The sequence below is a fragment of the Neoarius graeffei genome, chromosome 3 (assembly GCF_027579695.1).
Source record: "Neoarius graeffei isolate fNeoGra1 chromosome 3, fNeoGra1.pri, whole genome shotgun sequence".
Lineage (NCBI taxonomy): Eukaryota > Metazoa > Chordata > Actinopteri > Siluriformes > Ariidae > Neoarius > Neoarius graeffei.
In genome coordinates this window covers 4,746,684-4,770,571 of record NC_083571.1, presented here as the reverse complement: position 1 = coordinate 4,770,571, position 23,888 = coordinate 4,746,684, and the positions used below count along the sequence as shown (strand labels likewise).

General features: G+C 43.8%; 1 protein-coding gene across 5 annotated transcripts in view; it reads left to right on the top strand.

The window, feature by feature from the left end:
* Positions 1-23,888, top strand: part of asb2a.1 (ankyrin repeat and SOCS box containing 2a, tandem duplicate 1) — a 41,874-nt gene that overhangs the window by 4,871 nt on the left and 13,115 nt on the right. For 4 of the 5 annotated variants that reach the window (XM_060916294.1, XM_060916293.1, XM_060916292.1 and 1 more), the window contains 6 exons: positions 6,270-6,551; positions 11,459-11,578; positions 11,704-11,873; positions 18,997-19,152; positions 21,409-21,654; positions 21,761-21,932. In XM_060916294.1, coding sequence (XP_060772277.1) covers positions 6,286-6,551; positions 11,459-11,578; positions 11,704-11,873; positions 18,997-19,152; positions 21,409-21,654; positions 21,761-21,932 — 1,130 coding nt within the window. In that variant the 5' untranslated portion in view covers positions 6,270-6,285. Of the gene's footprint in view, positions 1-6,269; positions 6,552-11,286; positions 11,370-11,458; positions 11,579-11,703; positions 11,874-18,996; positions 19,153-21,408; positions 21,655-21,760; positions 21,933-23,888 lie in introns of those variants that run through there. The other variant, XM_060916296.1, reaches the window with a different exon arrangement.

Genomic DNA, 23,888 nt, shown 5'->3' with positions numbered 1-23,888 from the left:
CGTGGCGATGTCCGTAGGTGGTGTACGGTGTGCCGCAAATGCCAGTTAGTAAATCCAGCGGCCATTCCAAAAGCGCCTTTGTGCCCTCTCCCATTAATTGAGACCCTGTTCGAAAGAATTGGGATGGATCTCGTCGGGCCATTAGATTGGTCAACACGAGGGTACTGCTTTATTTTAGTTCTGGTGGACTATGCAACGCGATACCCGGAAGCAGTGCCTCTTCGCAATATCTCCACACGCAGTATTGCAGAAGTGCTCTTCCGCGTCATCTCCCGAGTTGGAATCCCGAAAGAGATTCTGACTGACCTAGGCACCTCGTTTATGTCACGTACACTGAATGAACTGTATGGGTTATTAGGAATTAAGCCGATCCGTACCAGCGTTTATCACCCAAAAACAGACGGTTTAGTTGAACGGTTCAATTGCACCCTCAAAAATATAATTAAAAAATTTGTAAGTGAGGACGCATGTAATTGGGATAAATGGCTTGAACCCTTGTTGTTTGCAGTGTGAGAGGTCCCCCAAGCCTCCACGGGGTTCTCCCCATTCGAATTGTTATATGGGCGTAAGCCGCGTGGCATTCTAGATGTGCTGCGAGAACATTGGGAGGAGGGACCTTCACCAAGTAAAAATGAAATTCAATACATTATTGACCTGCATGCAAAACTCCACACACTCACACACCTAACCCAGGAGAATTTGCGGCAGGCCCAGGAATGGCAAACCCGCCTGTACGACAGGGGTACGCGCCTTAGGGAGTTCGCACCGGGAGATAAAGTACTCGTACTGTTGCCCACATCGAGCTTCAAATTGATCGCCAAGTGGCAAGGACCTTTGAGGTCACACGGCGAGTCGGGGATGTCGACTACGAGGTGAGGCGAACGGACAGGGGTGGGGCACTACAGATTTACCACCTCAATCTGCTCAAACTCTGGAACGAGGAAGTCCCCATGGCATTGGTGTCGGTGGTTCCAGAGAAGGCAGAGCTGGGGCCGGAGGTTCAAAAGGGAGCATTGGCATCGTGTACCTCTCCGGTCCCCTGTGGAGACCACCTCTCCCCAACCCAACTCGCGGAGGTTGCCCAGTTGCAGACCGAGTTTTCAGACATGTTCTCGCCCCTGCCCGGCCGCACCGACCTCATAAAGCACCACATTGAGATGCCCCCAGGGGTGGTAGTGCGTAGCCGCCCTTACAGGCTACCCGAACACAAGAAAAAAGTGGTTCGGGAAGAACTCAAGGCCATGCTTGAAATGGGCATCATCAAGGAGTCCCACAGCGACTGGAGCAGCCCGGTGGTCTTGGTACCCAAGGCCGACGGGTCGGTCCGGTTCAGTGTGGACTATAGAAAATTCAACGCAGTGTCTAAATTCGACTCATACCCAATGCCTCGTATTGATGAGTTGCTCGATCGACTAGGCACGGCTCACTTTTACTCGATACTGGATTTGACAAAGGGTTATTGGCAGATCCCCTTGACTCCATTATCCCAAGAAAAAACGGCCTTTTCCACACCGTTTGGCTTACACCAGTTTGTCACACTTCCTTTTGGGCTGTTTGGGGTGCCCGCTACATTTCAGCGTCTTATGGATAGGGTCCTCTGCCCCCACGCCACCTATGCGGCTGCGTACCTCGACGACATCATTATTTATAGTAATGACTGGCCGCAGGGGGCGGCACGGTGGTGTAGTGGTTAGCGCTGTCGCCTCACAGCAAGAAGGTCCTGGGTTCGAACCCCGGGTCCGGCGAGGGCCTTTCTGTGTGGAGTTTGCATGTTCTCCCCGTGTCCGCGTGGGTTTCCTCCGGGTGCTCCGGTTTCCCCCACAGTCCAAAGACATGCAGGTTAGGTTAACTGGTGACTCTAAATTGAGCGTAGGTGTGAATGTGAGTGTGAATGGTTGTCTGTGTCTATGTGTCAGCCCTGTGATGACCTGGCGACTTGTCCAGGGTGTACCCCGCCTTTCGCCCGTAGTCAGCTGGGATAGGCTCCAGCTTGCCTGCGACCCTGTAGAAGGATAAAGCGGCTAGAGATAATGAGATGAGATGAGATGAGATGAGACTGGCCGCAGCACCTACAACACCTGAGGGTCGTCCATAGGTCGCTGAGGTGGGCGGGTCTCACAGCCAACCCGAAGAAGTGTGCGATTGGGCGGGTGGAAGTATGGTATCTGGGCTTCCACTTGGGCAATGGGCAGGTGTGTCCCCAAATTAACAAGACAGCAGCGATTTCGGCCTGCCCGAGGCCCAAGACCAAAAAGGGGGTGAGACAGTTCCTGGGGCTGGCTGGCGACTATCGTAGGTTTATACCTAATTATTCGGACGTCACCAGCCCGCTGACTGATCTCACTAAAAAGGGAGCACCAGATCCAGTCCAGTGGACGGAGCAATCCCAGCAGGCTTTTTCTGAGGTGAAGGCTGCACTGTGTGGGGGGCCACTGTTACACTCCCCTGACTTTTCTCTCTCCTTTACATTGCAGACAGATGCATCGGACAGAGGGCTGGGGGCCGTTCTGTCCCAGGAGGTGGAGGGGGAGGACCGCCCCGTGCTGTACATAAGTCGGAAGCTGTCGGTGCGTGAGGGGCGCTACAGCACCATTGAAAAGGAGTGCCTGGCGATCAAGTGGACAGTCCTCACCCTCCGCTACTACCTCCTGGGGTGCTCGTTCACCCTCTGTTCGGACCACATGCCCCTCCAGTGGCTCCACCGCATGAAGGATGCCAACGCGCAGATCACCCGTTGGTATCTGGCACTCCAGCCCTTTAATTTCAAGGTGGCCCACAGGCCGGGGGCGCAGATGGTCATGGCGGACTTCCTCTCCCGTCAAGGGGGGGGGGGGTCAGCTGCAGGCCGGACGACTGCCCGGCCTCAGTCGGGTGGTGGGGGGGTGTGGCAGCAGGGGCATGGTCAAGCGTCGGTCTGTGACCAGAGGGCGGAGTCAGGGAAGGTAGGTGGCAGAATCACTATACCTGATGTCAATTAACCTGTGTTTGTGTGTCTTCCCAGCGACCACGCACTATATAAGGAGAGAGAGAGCAGAGGAAGTGAGCTCTCTCCCAAACCAGACGACTTGTGTGTGTGTGCATGCATGGCTGGGAGAGTGTGTAGCTTGCATCTGAAAAGAGCAAAATAAAACAAGTATGGAACTTTATTCTGGCCTGCCGTCTTTCTGTGCTGCACCCCTCCTACGAACTGCTACAGGGAAGTTGTCGAAAAGAGTATCGAGACCAGTGAGCTCTAGCGCCGGGCCATTTCCGGGAAATAAGAGTTTGGGTCATGGCGACAGCGTGTGTATATCAGCCTCGGTTCAGAGGTTTGTTTTGAAAACTGTAAGAGGTAAGAGTAGAATAATATAAAGTACAGACACTTGGTGTATTTTACTTCTGTGATTTTTAAATTGTTCATTTTCGGATTACGCTTCATTTTTGTGGCTACTGCCTCATAGAGTAAATATATATGTTATGTTTACTGTATGGACATGGGATCAGAAAACTATTTTATTTATAAGCAACAGCCACATGGACCCATAGGGGTGTTGCTAGATGGTTGCTATCATCCCAGCCCCCCATTCCCACAGGGGCTCTGTGTCTCTACAACATTCTGTGGCTCAATTTTAAAAATTGCGACCCATGAAATTGATAGAAATTTGCTGATAAAAAGTGCAGACCGAAGACAAATGAAGACGATCAATTCATCAGATTTTATATTCTACATCCAGAACTTTTTCCAACAACAGGTTTGGGGAACCTGAAAGGTTCTGTGTAGAACCCTTCAACAGACTGTTTCCCTCTCAGACAAGGTTCCAAACTAAAAAACCCTTAATGATCCATCTACATTTCCACCAATCATTTTTATTCTTTTTTTTGTTACTTCATTTCTATTATTCTAACAGAGGTGCTTATGCTACAGGTCTGGACTGCATGATTGTTGAACTACAACCCCGATTCCAAAAAAGTTGGGACAAAGTACAAATTGTAAATAAAAATGCAATGCAACAATTTACAAATCTCAAAAACTGATATTGTATTCACAATAGAACATAGACAACATATCAAATGTCGAAAGTGAGACATTTTGAAATTTCATGCCAAATATTGGTTCATTTGCCCTGTGATGACCTGGCGACTTGTCCAGGGTGTACCCCGCCTTTCGCCCGTAGTCAGTTGGGATAGGCTCCAGCTTGCCTGCGACCCTGTAGAAGGATAAAGCGGCTACAGATAATGAGAGAGAGAGATATTGGTTCATTTGCCCTGTGATGACCTGGCGACTTGTCCAGGGTGTACCCCGCCTTTCGCCCGTAGTCAGCTGGGATAGGCTCCAGCTTGCCTGCGACCCTGTAGAACAGGATAAAGTGGCTACAGATAATGATATGAGATGAGATGAGATATTGGCTCATTTGAAATTTCATGACAGCAACACATCTCAAAAAAGTTGGGACAGGGGCAATAAGAGGCTGGAAAAGTTAAAGGTACAAAAAAGGAACAGCTGGAGGACCAAATTGCAACTCATTAGGTCAATTGGTAATAGGTCATTAATATGACTGGGTATAAAAAGAGCATCTTGGAGTGGCAGCGGTTCTCAGAAGTAAAGATGGGAAGAGGATCACCAATCCCCCTAATTCTGCGCCGACAAATAGTGGAGCAATATCAGAAAGGAGTCCGACAATGTAAAATTGCAAAGAGTTTGAACATATCATCATCTACAGTGCATAATATCATCAAAAGATTCAGAGAATCTGGAAGAATCTCTGTGCGTAAGGGTCAAGGCCGGAAAACCATACTGGGTGCCCGTGATCTTCAGGCCCTTAGACGGCACTGCATCACATACAGGCATGCTTCTGTATTGGAAATCACAAAATGGGCTCAGGAATATTTCCAGAGAACATTATCTGTGAACACAATTCACCGTGCCATCCGACGTTGCCAGCTAAAACTCTATAGTTCAAAGAAGAAGCCGTATCTAAACATGATCCAGAAGCGCAGACGTCTTCTCTGGGCCAAGGCTCATTTAAAATGGACTGTGGCAAAGTGGAAAACTGTTCTGTGGTCAGACAAATCAAAATTTGAAGTTCTTTATGGAAATCAGGGACGCCGTGTCATTCGGACTAAAGAGGAGAAGGACGACCCAAGTTGTTATCAGCGCTCAGTTCAGAAGCCTGCATCTCTGATGGTATGGGGTTGCATTAGTGCGTGTGGCATGGGCAGCTTACACATCTGGAAAGACACCATCAATGCTGAAAGGTATATCCAGGTTCTAGAGCAACATATGCTCCCATCCAGACGACGTCTCTTTCAGGGAAGACCTTGCATTTTCCAACATGACAATGCCAAACCACATACTGCATCAATTACAGCATCATGGCTGCGTAGAAGAAGGGTCCGGGTACTGAACTGGCCAGCCTGCAGTCCAGATCTTTCACCCATAGAAAACATTTGGTGCATCATAAAACGGAAGATACGACAAAAAAGACCTAAGACAGTTGAGCAACTAGAATCCTACATTAGACAAGAATGGGTTAACATTCCTATCCCTAAACTTGAGCAACTTGTCTCCTCAGTCCCCAGACGTTTACAGACTGTTGTAAAGAGAAAAGGGGATGTCTCACAGTGGGAAACATGGCCTTGTCCCAACTTTTTTGAGATGTGTTGTTGTCATGAAATTTAAAATCACCTAATTTTTCTCTTTAAATGATACATTTTCTCAGTTTAAACATTTGATATGTCATCTATGTTCTATTCTGAATAAAATATGGAATTTTTAAATTTCCACATCATTGCATTCCGTTTTTATTTACAATTTGTACTTTGTCCCAACTTTTTGGGAATCGGGGTTGTATTGCATAGACCTCTGAAATCAGGAAAGCCTGAAAACATAAATAGAGTAGAACACAACTGGAAGTGGGCTCACTGAAGGGGAAAGGACACAAGACCCAAAGGCTCAGATGTGCTCACAGTTATTTCCACCTCTCAACAAATTTATCGGGGTGAACTTTGACCTTTGAATTCAAGAGCCTTGGCCAAGAGAAAATGAAGAAGGTGGGCTGTGATGTGTTTGGTCAGTATAAAAAAAAAAAAAAAAACAGCTGCTAATTATTAAGGAGCACCACACCAAAGTTCTGCCTCACCGTCTTCTTTCTGGGAGGAGAAAAATCTCACACACTGAGGGGTTTTGGGATTATTTTTTTGGTAAATTTCTGGGGTTTTTTCTTTCTGGTCCCTTTCTTTATCCACATTGTCATGGCTGCTCTTTTATCTTTTCTGTTTCTCTTATTCAGGACTGCGGACTCCATCATGGCAGCTGCCAGAGGGCCTGTCCTGGGTGCCACCAGTCCCACGCTGAACTACGACGACTTCTGCATGTACAATTACATGTCTGATGATGAACTGATGCAGCTGGCCATCGAACGCAGTCTCGCCGAGACCCACGACAGCTCCACGATGTCTCCAGCTGAAAACATGAAGAGCTCCATTCCTCAGCGCCGGGCAGAGGTTCCCCGACCGAGTCAGTGCCAGATACCGCAGCCTGCTCCGCCCCCCTGTCCTGCAAACCCACCCAGGTACAGGCACAGAATAACACTGACTCATGGTTATTGGTGGAGTTAGTGTTAATTCCTACAACTTCGCACATACATTTGATCAAATCCAACTACAACAATTTGTTCAAATTCATCCAAATTTCAAACAAAAGAATACACACAAAGACATAAATTAGCTTACATGGACACTGTAAATTTTTGTTTAATTTACGACCAAATCAGAATTTTCATAACCGGTTCGTCATTTCAGACACAATATCTTTATCCAAATGTCTGTTCTGAGATGTTTATTTGGAATAATTGATCTTTTTTTAAATGAATGCCAGTGACGTTTTATCAACAACAACAACAACAATGCTACTGCTACCAACCCGAACAAACTTTTTTTTTTTATTTATGTGACAGTTCGTCCATAATGCACAAGCGAATTCAAACAGGAAGTGGGGTTCTGTCTCAGCAATAGTGTGCCGTATTCTGATGTACCGTATGGAGATGACGGAAGAACCTCAACTGAAGAAACTCCAAAAATCATCATTTGCTTCTCCTTTGTCCAGCACTGTTGCCAGGTTGGGGTTCATATCAATTGGAGCATAGTTTTACGTTGGATGCCCTTCCTGCTGCAACCCTTCCACTTCCGGGCTTGGGAAACGACTATTTGCACCTATGGTTAATTTACAGCCACTAATTAGCCTAACCTGCATGTCTTTAGACTGTGAGGGAAAACAGAACACCCGGAGGAAACCCATGCAGACACGGGGAGAACATGCAAACTCCACACAGAAAGGCCCTCGTCGGCCACTGGGCTCGAACGCAGAACCTTCTTGCTGTGAGCTAACAGCGCTAACCAGTACACCACTGTGCCGCTGCCCTGAAGAAAGTCCAAGAAGTTTTATCTAAATCCCCTCTAGGTGGTGCTATAATTCACAAATTGGTGCTTATAACTGCTTATAACTTGGACCTCTCAACATCAGATCAAGAGTCTTCTTTCTTCTGATTCCTTAGAGTTTGAGATGTAAAGAATGTGTGATTTGCTGAACAGTCAGCCCTTTTGAAATTGATTTTTTTTTCATTTCTTGTCCGGCCCTGTGATGACCTGGCGACTTGTCCAGGGTGAACCCTGCCTTTCGCCCGTAGTCAGCTGGGATAGGCTCCAGCTTGCCTGCGACCCTGTAGAAGGATAAAGCGGCTACAGATAATGAGATGAGATTTCTTGTCCGACAATTTTTTTTCCAATCATCACATAAAATGTGGACCAAGCAAACACAACGTGTCCCATCCATGACACGGAAACAAATTTGACAGCTCTGTGTCCAAACAGGAAGTGAGGGTATATCTAAGCAACCCTTTTACTCACTGATACCAAACTTGTCACGTGTTTAACAACATGATGAAAAGCTTGTAACTTGGAAGGGGGACTGAAAACAGGAAGTGAGGCAATATCTCAGGAACACTTTGATGTTTTGACTAACAGTTATTCCATGAAATTGAGTCGTACATGAGCTGATCGGTGACGAGGCACGTAGCACCGAGATTGAATGGAATAACTGTTTTATTCTATCCACATTCACTGGATTTTGAGAAACGGAGCATTTTTATTCATATTTTTTTGCAAATTCGATCAATAAAAACTTTACACAAAACGTACGACTAAATAATTTCCGCTTAGAATGTAAACAAATTGGGGAAATGGCAGGAACAATTTGTGAAAAATGCAATAATAATAATAATAATAATAATAATAATAATACAGGGTCGCAGGCAAGCTGGAGCCTATCCCAGCTGACTACGGGCGAAAGGCGGGGTACACCCTGGACAAGTCGCCAGGTCATCACAGGGCTGACACATAGACACAGACAACCATTCACACTCACATTCACACCTACGCTCAATTTAGGGTCACCAGTTAACCTAACCTGCATGTCTTTGGACTGTGGGGGAAACCGGAGCACCCGGAGGAAACCCACGCGGACACGGGGAGAACATGCAAACTCCACACAGAAAGGCCCTCGCCGGCCCCGGGGCTCGAACCCAGGACCTTCTTGCTGTGAGGCGACAGCGCTAACCACTACACCACCGTGCCGCCCTCCAGTTCATTTATTTCATGCTTAAATATAGCATCCTAGCAGTAGCATTGGATTAGCCTCGTCTTTTCTCTTTCCCGGTGGACAAAGAAATGATTCTGTGCACACGCAGCAGAAAAGTTTTGTCATTGGATATTCACATCAGCTCCGACGTGTGACGTCATGTTGTCTTGACAACCGTGCAATATCGTAAACCGTATTCAATGCTCATTCTTTATTGGGTAGAGTGATGTAATACACATAGCATATGCTGACAATATTGCATGCTATCGAACCAAATGAATGAAACCTGCTAGAAGGGAATAGAGCACATGTTTTTATTCCATTGAAAAAGTGTCCTGTATGGATAATAGTTGAATTTATTTCCTTGGGAACAAGTGCTGATTGTCCCAATGGCTTCTGATCTTCCTTTGTCATGAAGGCATGGGGTTAGAAAGCGCTTATGGGAAAACATACAGTGCGTTTTAGTCTGCTTTAAAATTTATGCAACAGGTTAAACTGCTTGCTGGCGCAATTTATTCTGGTCACATTTTTCATGTCGGCTGAATAAAAAACAAATACGTTTAAATAGTTTAAAGTAACGTGTGACAATAGTTTGTGTTCTAAGCCGATGTGAGGCTGCACTTTCTTTGCCTGTGTCATGTGTTTATGTAACGCAGCTCTGTCTGATTTATCACTGAAACACTGACAGGCTGAGTGACCTGCTGCTCACAGACACCTGATATATCCACACCTGGCCCTGCACATCATGGAGACCAGGATGATGTCCAGCTGAAACATTCCCAAAGCTCACATTCCACCCTGGAGAAAAATAGAAGCACAGCCTTCAACTCTTTGTGTCTAACAGCGAGTTCGAGTAACACTGAAGAGACTCTTGGATGTTGACTGTCGTGGTTTGTAGATGGGTTTCACTTGAACGGTGCTTCATTAGAAACATTCGAGCTGATTGAACTGTCACAGGTTTCCTATAATCAATATGGACGTGATGTCGTATTGTCTTCAACATGGAGCCACTTTTAGCAGTTTACTAGAAAAATACAGTCCTGTCTTGTAAAGAAATGCTGTAGCAAAAATCTCATCTCATTATCTCTAGCCGCTTTATCCTGTTCTACAGGGTCGCAGGCGAGCTGGAGCCTATCCCAGCTGACTACGGGCGAAAGGCGGGGTACACCCTGGACAAGTCGCCAGGTCATCACAGGGCTGACACATAGACACAGACAACCATTCACACTCACATTCACACCTACGCTCAATTTAGAGTCACCAGTTAACCTAACCTGCATGTCTTTGGACTGTGGGGGAAACCGGAGCACCCGGAGGAAACCCACGCGGACACGGGGAGAACATGCAAACTCCACACAGAAAGGCCCTCGCCGGCCATGGGGCTCGAACCCGGACCTACTTGCTGTGAGGCTACAGTGCTAACCACTACACCACCGTGTCGCCCCGAACAAAAATGGCTTAGATATAGTTAAATGGAATGTTTCAACAGAAAAAAATACTATAAACAGTAAGCCATAATAAATGAAGTGTAGCTTTAGCAGTATGTTTCGGGTCATTGTCCTGCTGGAACATGAACCTTCATCTCAGTCTCAAACCTCTGGCCGACTCAAACAGGTTTTCCTCCAGAATTGCCCTGGATTCCATCCATCTTTCCTTCAGTCCTGACCAGCTTTCCTGTCCCTGCAGATGAAAAACATCTCCACAGCATGATGCTGCCACCACCATGCTTCACTGTAGGAATGGTGTTCTCAGGGTGTTGGGTTTGCGCCACACATGGCGTTTCCCATGATGGCCAAAAAGATCAATTTTAGTCTCATTTGACCAGAGAATCATCTTCCATGTGTTTGGGGAGTCTGCCACATGCTGTTGGGCAAACTCCAAACATGTTTTCTTAAGCAATGACTTTTTTCTGGCCACTCTTCCATAAAGCCTCACCCACTCTGTGGTGTGTATGGTTTAAAGCGGTCCTATGGACAGATACTCCCATCTCCGCTGTGGATCTTTGCAACTCCTTCAGTGTTATCTTTGGTGTCTTTGTTGCATCTCTGATTAATGCCCTCCTTGCCTGGTTTGTGAGTTTTTGGTGGGCGGGGCCTTCTCTTGTCAGGTTTGTAGTGGTGCCATATTCTTTCCATTTTGCTATAATGGATTTAATGGTGCTCTGTGGGATATTCAAAGTTTGGGATATTTTTTATAACCCAACTCTGATCTATACTTCTCCACAACTTTGTCTCTGACCTGTTTGGAGGCTCCTTGGTTCTCATGCTGTTTGCTTAGTTGTGTTGCAGAGTCAGGGTCCTTCCAGAACAGGCTGATTTATACAGACATCATGTGACAGATCATGTGACACTCTGATTGCACAGAGGTGGATCTTAATCAACTAATTATGGGTTTCATATGAAAGGGGGTGAATACTTATGCACACATCAGATTTCTTTTTTTTTTATCTTAATTATTGTTTGTGTCACAATAAAACAGCAAGTTTCACCTTTAAAGTTGTCGGCATGTTGTGTAAAAAATCAAATGGTGCTAACCGTCCAAAAATCCATTTTAATTCCAGCTTGGAATGTGACAAAACAGGACAAACACCAAGGGGGATGAATACTTTTGCAAAACACTGTACCAAAGCATTTCCTGTTTGTTCAAGATAACAAGGAATTGCTTTTATGATGTGCACGATTGACGAGATGATGTAAACAGAGAAATGCACCAAAGTGACTGAGAAAAACTGTAGTTCATTTGAAGACGGTCCATTGTATGACGGAAAACTTTATTATCAAAACAACAAAAATGTGACAAGATCGTATTTTATGGTTTGGCTGAAATTTACGTTTGTCTTTACAGGGAGAAAAATGAGCATCTACCTCTGACAGTGAGCCACTTCATAACGGGGAATGGGAAGCGAATGGTGGCGTACCGGAGATACGACGGAACTCTTATCGAAGTCAAACCCGAGGCGGAAGAGTGAGTAAATCCACTTTCTGTCCACATTTCAGCATCGTTCATCATTCACAGGGTTGTGTTTAGTCTGTTTGTTCGTTGGATTTTCTGAACAATAGTCTCATCTCAGAGGTTTGGGTTTCTGATAGAGAAGTGGATCCTGTGGTGAAGGCGATCAAGGACGGAGCTGTTGGAACTTTGCGAGGACTGATCAAAAAAGTCGACTGCAACCTTCTGATGCCGAATGAACTCGGCTGGATCCCGCTTCACGAGGCCGCGCACTACGGCCAGGACCAGTGCATTACAGCGCTCCTGAGAGGTACGATTCACACAACGTCCACACGCACTCTAAGAGGATCGGATTACATGTAGTTTTAATCCCTTTGTTTAAAAGAGAAAACATTTTCCCACGTAAAGTTCATTTTCAAAAAATATCCGTTCAAATGAAAACACAAAAATGACTTGAAGAGCAGGACAGTCAGTACGTCATAAAGTGTTACGTCAAACACCTGAGGAATAATGTGAAGAGTTGTGATTTGATTGGAAGATGAAATGTGGAAAAACACCAACATGGCGGAAAGTCTGAAAACAAGAAATGACTGAAACAAGGATTCATATATCTGGATTAAGGGTCACTTCTTCTCCTGGGTACTGAAGTAGTGGATTCAGGAGCATACAGTATGTCATAATATTATACAGACACGAGTGTTTAACTGGGAAATACACCACCCGTATTTTATTTTTCATCCAAGCTCCATCCAGGACATGGAGAACCAAAACTGTGATATAAATCTCTATCTGTCACTCTTGAGGAAATCGATGATAAATTTTGTTTGGAAAAATTTGGCGACTTTTTGTTTGTGAATGTGTCGATATAATAAAAAAGAAAATCACGTGTTGGCTTGAAGATATGTAGTTTATCTTATGTTGAAAAAGTTGCATTTTTCAAACGAAATACACCTGAGTTGGCGTTGAGTGGTCTATCAGATATATTCCATTCAGCTCGCATGATACTGAACGAGTCGAAGGCGAGTAGCTGAATGGAATATATCTGATACACCACGAAAAAAGCTATTATTATTATTATTATCTCATCTCATTATCTCTAGCCGCTTTATCCTGTTCTACAGGGTCGCAGGCGAGCTGGAGCCTATCCCAGCTGACTACGGGCGAAAGGCGGGGTTCACCCTGGACAAGTCGCCAGGTCATCACAGGGCTGACACATAGACACAGACAACCATTCACACTCACATTCACACCTACGCTCAATTTAGAGTCACCAGTTAACCTAACCTGCATGTCTTTGGACTGTGGGGGAAACCGGAGCACCCGGAGGAAACCCACGCGGACACGGGGAGAACATGCAAACTCCACACAGAAAGGCCTTCGCCGGCCACGGGGCTCGAACCCGGACCTTCTTGCTGTGAGGCAACAGCGCTAACCACTACGCCATTGTGCCTCCTATTATTATTATTATTATTATTATTATTATTATAATACTACATACACATTCCTTTCAGGTGTTCAACATGTCTTTCTCTTTCAAAATTCCCTCAAAATCTTCCGTATTTAATGAAGCAAACCTGGCAGCCATGTTTGTTTATTTATAAATTGTCCCAGTCGCTCACTCGCTAGCGCGGAAGTTTTACATCTCCGATGTATGACATCATGTTGTCTTGACAGCCATGCAATATCATAAATCATATTCAATACTCATTCTCCATTGGGTAGAGTGACGTAATACACGTAGGATAAGCGATATGCTAACAATATTGCATGCTATCGAACCAAGTGAATGAAACCTGCTAGAAGGAAATAGAACACGTTTTTATTCTGTCGAAAAAGTGTCCTGTGTGGATAATCATTCCCGATATTTCACTCCTATGACATCACTCCCAGTGTTTTCCCGCTGCACTGTCAAAATGACGAACCGGTTCAAAATTAAAATACTTTTAATTAACTTGCATATTTTTGTTTGTGGGCGGCACAGTGTTGTAATGGTTAGCGCTGTCGCCTCACAGCAAGAAGGTCCTGGGTTCAAGGCCTTTCTGTGTGGAGTTTGCATGTTCTCGCCGTGTCCGCGTGGGTTTCCTCCGGGTGCTCCGGTTTCCCCCACAGTCCAAAGACATGCAGGTTAGGTTAACTGGTGACTCTAAATTGAGCGTAGGTGTGAATGTGAGTGTGAATGGTTGTCTGTGTCTATGTGTCAGCCCTGTGATGACCTGGCGACTTGTCCAGGGTGTACCCCGCCTTTCGCCCGTAGTCAGCTGGGATAGGCTCCAGCTCGCCTGCGACCCTGTAGAACAGGATAAAGCGGCTAGAGATAATGAGATGAGATGAGATTTTTGTTTGTTTGTGGATGTGTCCATATAATATAAAGAACATTACACGATGGGGTGAAGATATGAAGTTTATCTTCTCGTGTTGAAAACTATATCCATTCACCACTCGAACATAAACTTCATGCAACCATGTCATATCCTCTATATGTGTCTCCTCCACACAAGGGGGTAAAGTGACATTAAACTGCGAACAAATAAGAAATTAAACAGAAGAACAGAGACCAAAACATTACGCAATATGCACGCAACAGGCATGCGCAGGGAACGATGATTGGTCAAGGTCAAACGTAGCGTTGATAGTCTCCTGACTTAGTGGACACGGCAAGAATGTATGCCACTGTGATTGTCTAATCTGACACTGTGACCATCAGGAGAGACAAAAATATCATGTCATCCGATCTCGGTATAATAGATTACATGATACTTTCACACACCGAGGGAGGAAAAGACCTGAAAGATCACACGCTTTCAGAATTGTGCAATTTAACTTCGTCAGTTTGGGTAAAAAATTTGGTTGCGAGCAAATGATCACGATGTCTGGTGAAAAAAGGAATCGACAGTCCCTTTGTTGTGTGACTTCATCACACCATTTTTTCTAATATACACCTTGCAGTGCAACCCCAATACATCATCAGTGATGTAACCTGGGGTCATCGGGTGTTTCGGGTCTTTCAACATCATACATCCTCGCCCAGGCGACCTAGCCAGGGATGATCAATCCCCAATTTGTGTCTGGGAAGCTTATGTGGTCCACGGCTCACCCTGTTTAATCCACAGCTATCTGGATGCTTTCTCCACAGCATCTGTGATGTCCTTGATGGCTTTCTTGTTCTGCAGTCCTCTGATCCTGAACAGCTTCAAGGCTCTGGAGAGTGACTGGCCAGTGAATCCACGTCAGTCAACCTCAATGGGGTAGCAGTAGGTTCTCCATCCCTTGCTCCAGCATTCGGCTACAAGCTCCTGGTATTTGGCCCACTTCCTCTTGAAGGCCTCTACCATCTGGTCTTCCCAGGGCACAGTCAGTTCCAGCAGGACCACCTGCTTTGATGCTTCAGACATAAGAACAATATCTGGCCTGAGTGTGGTCACAACAATGGTGTCGGGAAACTTGAGCTGTCAACCCCAGGTTGACCTTGAATTGCCAGTCACCAGCTGTCACCAGGAGCCCCCTGCTGGATTCTTGTGCTGTTGGAGGTTCTATATTGCCTTGACAAAGGCAATAGTGTGCTTGTCTGGTTCTTGATGTCTACTCGAAGAGATCCCTTTGCTGATAACCTCTGCTATTGCCCTAAGCACTTAGTCATGCCACCAGCGGTAACGGCCCTCTCCCAGGGCTTTTGGGCAACTACTGATTATGTGCTCCAAGGATCCTCTTCCATGGCACAGTGTGCATGCTGGGTTTTCTGCCAGGCCCGAGGAAAGGAGGTTGGTTCACCAGAACTAATTTAGTCCTTTCAAAGTGGTGGTGGTGAAAACTTATGCAAGGTAGCGTAAATACAAAGAAAAAGCCTTTAAATTCAGTGTAAAAAATTAATGTGCTCAAAACATGGTTACCTCTGCCAGGAGGTTAAGACCTGACTATAAGATCCACCCAAACAAAACAAACAAACAAAAAAAAAACAATAAATCATCACAGAAATGATTTCTGGGCACACATCAATCAATTTTTGGGGGGGATGATCCTGTCAGTATCCGAACTCTGAGTTAGAGAAGAAATCCATGTGCACCAATCTTAGAATATATTGTAAGACTCTCTACAAGGGTCAACAACCTTGTTAGACTTTACAGGATGAAGTTCAATTCAAAAATATACGCAGAGTCCTGTGCAAAAGTCTGGAGCACATGTAAAGACAAGCTGTCGACCAAAAATGGCTTAAAAATAATGAAATGTAAGCTGTAATAAATGAAACCAGAATGTCGAAGACGTAGGAGCTCATCTGGCCTGCCATCAAAACAGCCATGATGACCAAACCATCAAACAGAACTGAAATGTGATGATGTGAGAGAGGACCAACCTCCACGTCAAACTGTTTACATGAAAGGACTAAACATTGTTCCCTGAGGAAAGATCTGTCCAAAACATCAATCAGAACTGAATTCGCATGATAAATGAGAGAGGAGATACAATTTGTTAGGAAAAAATTGACAATACAATGAGACCAAGGCTACATCCACACGACAACGGCAACGAGATTTTTTTTTTAGTGGGTAAAAAAAATATTGCGTCCACATGGGCAACGGATCAGTAAAATATCAGGTACATATGGCAACGCAACGCTTGCTGAAAACGATGCAATGCACATGCCACACCTCTACGTGCGCTGTAAGACGGTCCCATCGGAGACACCAGAACAATAGAAGAAGTAGGACGCATGCGCATAAACCCCTTCTTCTACCCGGTGTGAATGAGTGAGTGCTGCTTGTTCTAGTCATGTGGTTGTGACGTCATCGTAAACAAATCCGTTCTACTCATCCAGACGACTTCGCAATGGCGCCGTTGCCAGATTTTTCCACTCTGGAAACCGTTCTCAAAAAATATCGTTTTGGGGCACCCAAAACGCCGGTGCCGTGTGGACGCCAGGCCGAAACGATAAAAAATTTTATGGGATTCACCTGAATCCTTTGCCATGTGGACAGGGCCCAAGTGTTTGGGGCGGCATGGTGGTGTAGTGGTTAGCGCTGTTGCCTCACAGCAAGAAGGTCCGGGTTCGAGCCCCGTGGCTGGCGAGGGCCTTTCTGTGTGGAGTTTGCATGTTCTCCCCGCATCCGCGTGGGTGTGCTCCGGTTTCCCCCACAGTCCAAAGACATGCAGGTTAGGTTAACTCAGACCTGGGCATTTTACGGCCCGCGGGCCGCATCCGGCCCTTTGGTTCATTCTGACCGGCCCGCGTAAGGTTAATTAGAAATTACAAAATAAACGTATTTTCTAATTTTACCTCATGCATGGACTGAATGTGCATTGCTTTTATTTTGAAGTTGTGTTCAAAAAAAATGCAATGCGCGCGACATGAACATGACATGAAATCCCACGAAACCTAATCCCGCGATAACTACTTCCGTAATTTGTCCAGACCAACCACAAACTTGTACGTCATCCTTCAAACGGTCCAGCCAATCACATCGTGTGACGTCACCAGCAGGCGCCGGAGCCCGAGCCGATCTGTAGATCTGATTCCTACTTTTTGGTGAATAATCTCATTATTTTTACAAAATATTACAAGTGTCGATATGCCAAATCCCCCCCTCCATGGCCTGCTCTTAAGAATGAACTGTCCTTGTTACAGAAATGTCTGAAATATATAAACAATCCCCATGCAAATATACTGCACACATTCATAGCAGAAGTTAACCTTTCATAAACCCCTCGGGTTTTTTTCCATTTTACATATATTGTATATAAGTTAAGTTTTCTTTTTAGATTATATTTTCAGAGGAGGTGTGATTTTATATTGTAATATAAAATAATTCTGTTTTTGTTTGAATTTAATAAAAAAAAGATCTCATTCCTACACCGAATGGACTGATGATCATCTGTCAGCTGTGCTTCGCATCTCCACCTCAGACATTCAGCCTGACTCTGATGCACTCGTTAAAGACCAACGGAGACTAGATTTCTCTCACTGAACAAATAAAAAACTGAAAAACACCAAATGAGGTGATTAGACTACAAATGTGGGCATCATTATTATAATATGATGTATCTTGCTTGATATTTGGAGTAGAAAGACAATATTGTGATGTCTTTATTGTGTTTTGGGGTGAATGTGACTGAAAAAAAATGGTACAAACGTTCACATTTTGTTAACCATTGTTTTGGGAAATTTGATTGAATAAATGACATTTTTTTGTAAGGCAACCTCATTTTTTCCATACTCTTACCAGTCTTAGCAGCTTGTAAAAACAATGTTATTTACTGCTTTATATAAAGAAATGCAATTAATATTATGCAGAATTTAGTTCAGCCTTTTGGTCCGGCCCTCCACAAAATTTTCTGTTTCTCATGTGGCCCCATGGAAAAAATAATTGCCCACCCCTGGGTTAACTGGTGACTCTAAATTGAGCGTAGGTGTGAATGTGAGTGTGAATGGTTGTCTGTGTCTATGTGTCAGCCCTGTGATGACCTGGCGACTTGTCCAGGGTGTACCCCGCCTTTCGCCCGTAGTCAGCTGGGATAGGCTCCAGCTTGGCCGCGACCCTGTACAGGATAACGGATGGATGACCAAGTTTTGTGCAGAACTTCGAGTTCTTTCAAATAAAACAATCAGAACTGAAATCCATTGAGAACTGAGGGAGGAGACACGAGTTAACTGAAAATAAACAAATTGTTTAAAATAGGAAAATCAACAAACAAATAACCAAGTTTTGAGGGAAGATCAACCCAAAACATTGATCAGATTTGGAATCAGATGAGAACCGCGAGAGGAGATGCAATTCTAATGAGAAGTCCGAAAACTTGTGAAGTTGACCTAATTAGCAGTTTGTTCGCAAAAATTTGACAAAACAACGAGCAAGTTTTGTGCAGAATGACTAGTTCTTTCCAACAAAACAATCAGGGTTGTGCTGCTTGCTCTACCGTTAAACGATGATCTTTGTGCTTTTGGGAAACTCAGACCAGAACTGAAATCTAGTGAGAACTGGTGGAGGAGATACGATTTAACTGAATTGTGGACAACGATGGCCGCCACGCCACGCCACGCCATGCCACAGGAATCGACCTTACAGACAGATGAGCTAATAAAGTCAATATTTGGTGCGAGCCGAAATTCCCTTTGCTTTAAAAAATAAAAAAAATAGTAGTCTCAGGTCCAGTGAGTGCGGTTTTATGCGGAAATGATCTGTAGGTTTTCCTGAACATCTTACAGAACCAGCCACAGTTCTTCTGGACACTTTGACTGTCATACTCACTTCTTCATTTTGCACCAAAACCCAGTGGGGGGCTAAGACTTTTGCACAGTACTGTATATCCACCATGCGCAGATGTGAAAGCTGAAAAGTATTACTCTTGACTATTTATTTTGAGATGCTTACATTGATTGCTTGTGACTATTGAACCATCTTGTTGTTGTCATTTCTCACTCGTTTTTGAATCCTGTGATGAAGCCCAACCTGGGATGATTAACAAGCGCACGCCGAACGATCAGACGGCTCTCCTGCTGGCCGTGTTGAAGGAGAACAAGGAGTGTGTGGCGTGTCTGCTGGAGAAAGGTGCGGATCCCGACATTGCCAACAAGGACAAGGAGACGCCTCTGTATAAAGGTACGACAAGGAGTTTCCTCAACCAGCTTAATATGCAAAGAAATGCTTATGTAACATTTCTGGAAGGAGTCTCCAGTGTCAGCACTGTGCGAAGCTGGAACTTTAGGTTTTCTGACATCTTCAGGAGTTTGCGATTGTTGTGGTTTCTTGGTTACATCCATAACAAGCTGAGAGAAAAGAGGGAGTGGCTGTGTATAGCTGCGTTAATGGAAGAGAGAATAGGAACATGAGCATTAAATGTGACTATAAATTGATAAAAACATTTATATGATGTTATATAACTAATAACAGTGTATTCAGTGGGAGGTTTCTATGACACATCATTGTCGGGAAGAACAAAGCTCTGAATTTCCAACAATAAAGTCATACATTTGCGAGAAAGATGTCGGATATTCTCTAAGATGGCAATCGCATGCTTCCTGGCTGCAGTGCATTCTGAGAAATGTTGTTAAAAATCTCTTCATGCTTTATCCTTAATAAGCCTAGGTCACAACCGGACGTACGATTTTTTGGCCGTGCGATTTTTGGCGTTTCCCAAATCGCTGTGTTTTTTTTGTTCGTGGAGAAAGACGCACGTTGGCCGTAAGTTTGTCTTGCAACCTGAAAAAAATGTAAGCGCCCGTAGAGTTTGTTTGACATGACAAAGAACCTCTGCGGCCGGTCTGCAGCCAGTCTACGGCTCGAAAATCAGCACGTCACACGCGCGCCCTCCGTGCGTTTCTTGTGTTTTTTGCACGTAGACCGGCCGTAGGAGCACGTACGGCTGGTTGTGACCGAGGCTATAATAATAATAATATCAGTTATAATAAATAACAGTTATTCCCCGAAATGGAGTCGTACATGAGCTGATAGCTGACGAGGCGCGTAGCACCGAGGTTGAGTGGAATAACTGTTTTATTCTATCTGCATTCACTGGATTTTGAGAAACGGAGCATTTTTATGTTTTATTTTTTGCAAATTTGATCAATAAAAACTTTACACAAAACGTACGACTAAATAATTTCTGCTCAGAATGTAAACAAACCGGCGAAATGACTAGAGCAATTTGTGAAAAATGCGATAATAATAATAATAATAATAATAAATTATTCTTGAATTTTTTTAAAAAAGATATGTTCTTATCATCAAATACTTTTATTCTTTTATTATATTTTGTCACTTTTGCATTTTTTAGGGTTTTGTTTTCGAGTAGTTTTTATTTCATCCTCGGTTGATTCAGCAACACGTGCCGCCATTTTGTTCTTCTCTACTCACGGTAGGTATATGAGCTGATATCCTAGTCGTAGAGTAGCCAATTGGAGCATGCGATTGCTCATATCCAGTGAACGTGGACAAAATAATTAATTATTTACAAAATGAGATACGATATGAAACTATTATAATATACAATAATGACTCGATTAAAATCGATGCACTAGTAGGTATAAGGACCTAATTAATTTTTAACTTTAGTAATTGATATCATTTAGACTTCTCGTGAATGTTTTCACTGAGTCTGAGTTCTGTAAGTCTTTTTTATATTACGCGATCGAGGAGGAAAGACCGCGTTTCTGAGAAACTCTCCGCTCAGCCGTGGCGTCTGTGCTGTGATGATGTTTATCCAGACTTGCAAAGTGAAGCAATCAGATTCCTTGACAAAAAAAAAAAACACTATTTTTCTGAGTTTTTAATTTTTTTTCCTCATAAACGTGCGATTCGAAATTTTCATCTCAGAATTTCTGAGTTTTATTTCCAAATTTGTCATCTGAGAGAATATCTGAGATTTTTCTCAGAAATGTATGACTTTAATCTCAGAAGTGTTGATTTTTTTCCCCTCAGGATATTCCCCTCCATCAGCTCCTGTAATGGCTGTAATACACTCTCGTAGATCAGCGTATTATGCAAGAAATAAAACACTTGCTATCGGTAAATAATCTTCAGGGGATAGCAGTGACTTTGCTCCATCACACTCTCTTAGTGTTGATTATTTTCCCAAGACAGCGTGCGTGACGTGTTCATCATTTCACAGACATTTTTTCATGCTGTTGTACTGGACGTGTCTCTAAAATGCACCAAATATCTGATCAAATAATTAAATTATTCGTTTTATTTATCTATTTGCATCAACTCCGCCCACTTTTTCAACCTTTCGGATAAAAATTCCCAGAACGGACATGTTATTTTGCTCATGTGAAAAAAAGCTCTGTAGCTTGTTTGTAAATCAGAGTAAATATTTTCAAGGTGAGTTCCATTCCTGAGCTTGTGGTGTGTTTCCAGCGTGTGAGAAGGAAAACCCAGCCATCGTGGCCATGCTGCTGAATCATGGCGCGACGGTGAACAAAATCTGTATCCAAGGCTGGACAGCGCTGCACGAGGCCGTGTGCAGGAACAACGTAGAGATCTGTGACATGCTAGTGAAGGCAGGGGCAAAAATTAGCATACCCAACATTTACGGCATCACCCCCATCTTCGTTGCGGCACAAAGTGGGAACATAGACGCGCTTCGGTTCCTCCTGAAAAATGGTAAGGCGGAAACTTCGGCCTTTATTTCAACACATGATGAGGTAGTTTTTGGGGTTTTTTTGGTTTTTTACAGAAACCTTTATCATGGACTTCTTTCTACCATCAGGTGCTGATATCAACAGCCAGGCAGCAGATGGCGCCACGGCGCTTTATGAAGCCTGTAAGAACGGTCATGTGGGGATTGTGGAGTTCCTGCTGTCTCAAAAAGCTGACGCCAACAAACCAGGCAAAAGTGGACTGCTGCCAATTCACATAGCAGCTCAGAGGGGGAACGATCGGTTAGTGTACAGTCATCATCTGTGCTGAAGTAATAATAATAATAATAATAATAATAACTGGATAGAGACTGCGACTAAAGTCACAGTAATTTGCGCTAGCTGTTACAAACCGGGATATCTGGTCACCGCACCATATAGATCTGGAATGGTAAGAGATAGAGAATGGCACTTAGTGAGGAAAAGTTGCGCTCTGCCGCCCCGAACAAAATTTTTTTTTAAATGATTGAAAAAATCATGAAAATCAACAGAGTTATAAGTGATTGAAAAAAAATTCCATTTTTCATGGATCATTCCAGATCAGTGATCCAGATCAGCACCAAAAGTCACGGCAACTTAACTCAGCCCAGAGGGATTCTTCATGTGAAATTTGGTGGGGGCGCCGTGGCTCAGTCGACTAATGCGCCATACCATAAATCCAGGGACCTGGGTTCGATTCCGACCCGAGGTCATTTCCCAATCCCTCCCTGTCTCTCTCTCCAGCTCATTTCCTGTCTCTACACTGTCCTATCCAATAAAGGTGAAAAAAGCCAAAAAAAAAATCTTTAAAAAAAAAGAAATTTGGTGATGATTGGTTGAAAACTGAGGGAGAAATAACTTCCTATAAAGCATGAGAAGAAAAAGAAGAGAGAAAGAGTCTGAGTGAGAGTAATAATTTGCACCAGCTAATTTTGCTAGCGCAAATTAATAATACAAAAACATGTCAAGGTTGGACTGTCCAGAAGGTTGTAATTTTTTTAAAGTGGTCATGGAAAGTGGAAAACTGCTTTTTCTTGTTGTTTTTGAAAGACAATAATGTCGACGTGACTTGGGGACGTACCGGACCTTTCCAAGTGCGCTGTTACCTTCTCAATCTGTAACAACTACAGAAAGAAAATAAGCAGAGAGAACTGGCCTGTTACAAAAGTGCATGCTTCTTCCATAGAATCTCCTCTCATTTATTATGGTACCGCCCCTCATTAACATATGATCGCCCATTGCAATCTGAATCAAGACGATGGACCTGTCAATCTACCTGTTCAGCAAATGATACCTGGAGGAACAAGCGGAGATCTCATGGAGAAAGAGCAGGTGTGCTGTTCCAGGATCTCTCACGGGTCATACCCACACCCACAGCACGTCTCTAAGGTGAACGGTGTCTGTAGTCCTGGGTGCGGCGCTGGTTCGGTGTTAGTGACTTCATTCTCTTCTTCTGACTCGGGTTCAGATGTGTAAAGCACACACAGGGTGTGGCTGACAGAGCTCTCGTTTAAAGATGTCAGCCAATCAGAGCAAAGATAATTGCATATTTAATATTGAAAAGCACGGCTTCAAAATCAGCCTCTTTTATCCTGAAGGATTTTCATAGCATGCTAAAACAGCATGAGAAAAAAGAACCAATGCATTAAAAAAAATCACAAACTTTACAAAAGCAGCTCAGGGAATGATATGAAATAGTCAAACAGTATAAGACATGTCCCCTTTAATATATATTTTTAAACACTAAATGGTGAAAATAAGTATAGAAGTAATATTAATAATAATATCAATATTAAATAATATTATTAAATTTCTTTCCAGCAAAGCCTCTCTAAAGCATATCACTAAGTTTAAAAAAAAATCAGATAGTCAGATATTTATTATTATTATTATTATTAATTTATTTAATTAATTATATTCCAGCAAAGCCTCTCTAAAGCATATCACTAACATTTTTTTTAATTTCAGATAATCAGATATTTATTATTATTTTTTCATCTCATCTCATCTCATTATCTCTAGCCGCTTTATCCTTCTACAGGGTCGCAGGCAAGCTGGATCCTATCCCAGCTGACTACGGGCGAAAGGCGGGGTACACCCTGGACAAGTCGCCAGGTCATCACAGGGCTGACACATAGACACAGACAACCATTCACACTCACATTCACACCTACGCTCAATTTAGAGTCACCAGTTAACCTAACCTGCATGTCTTTGGAC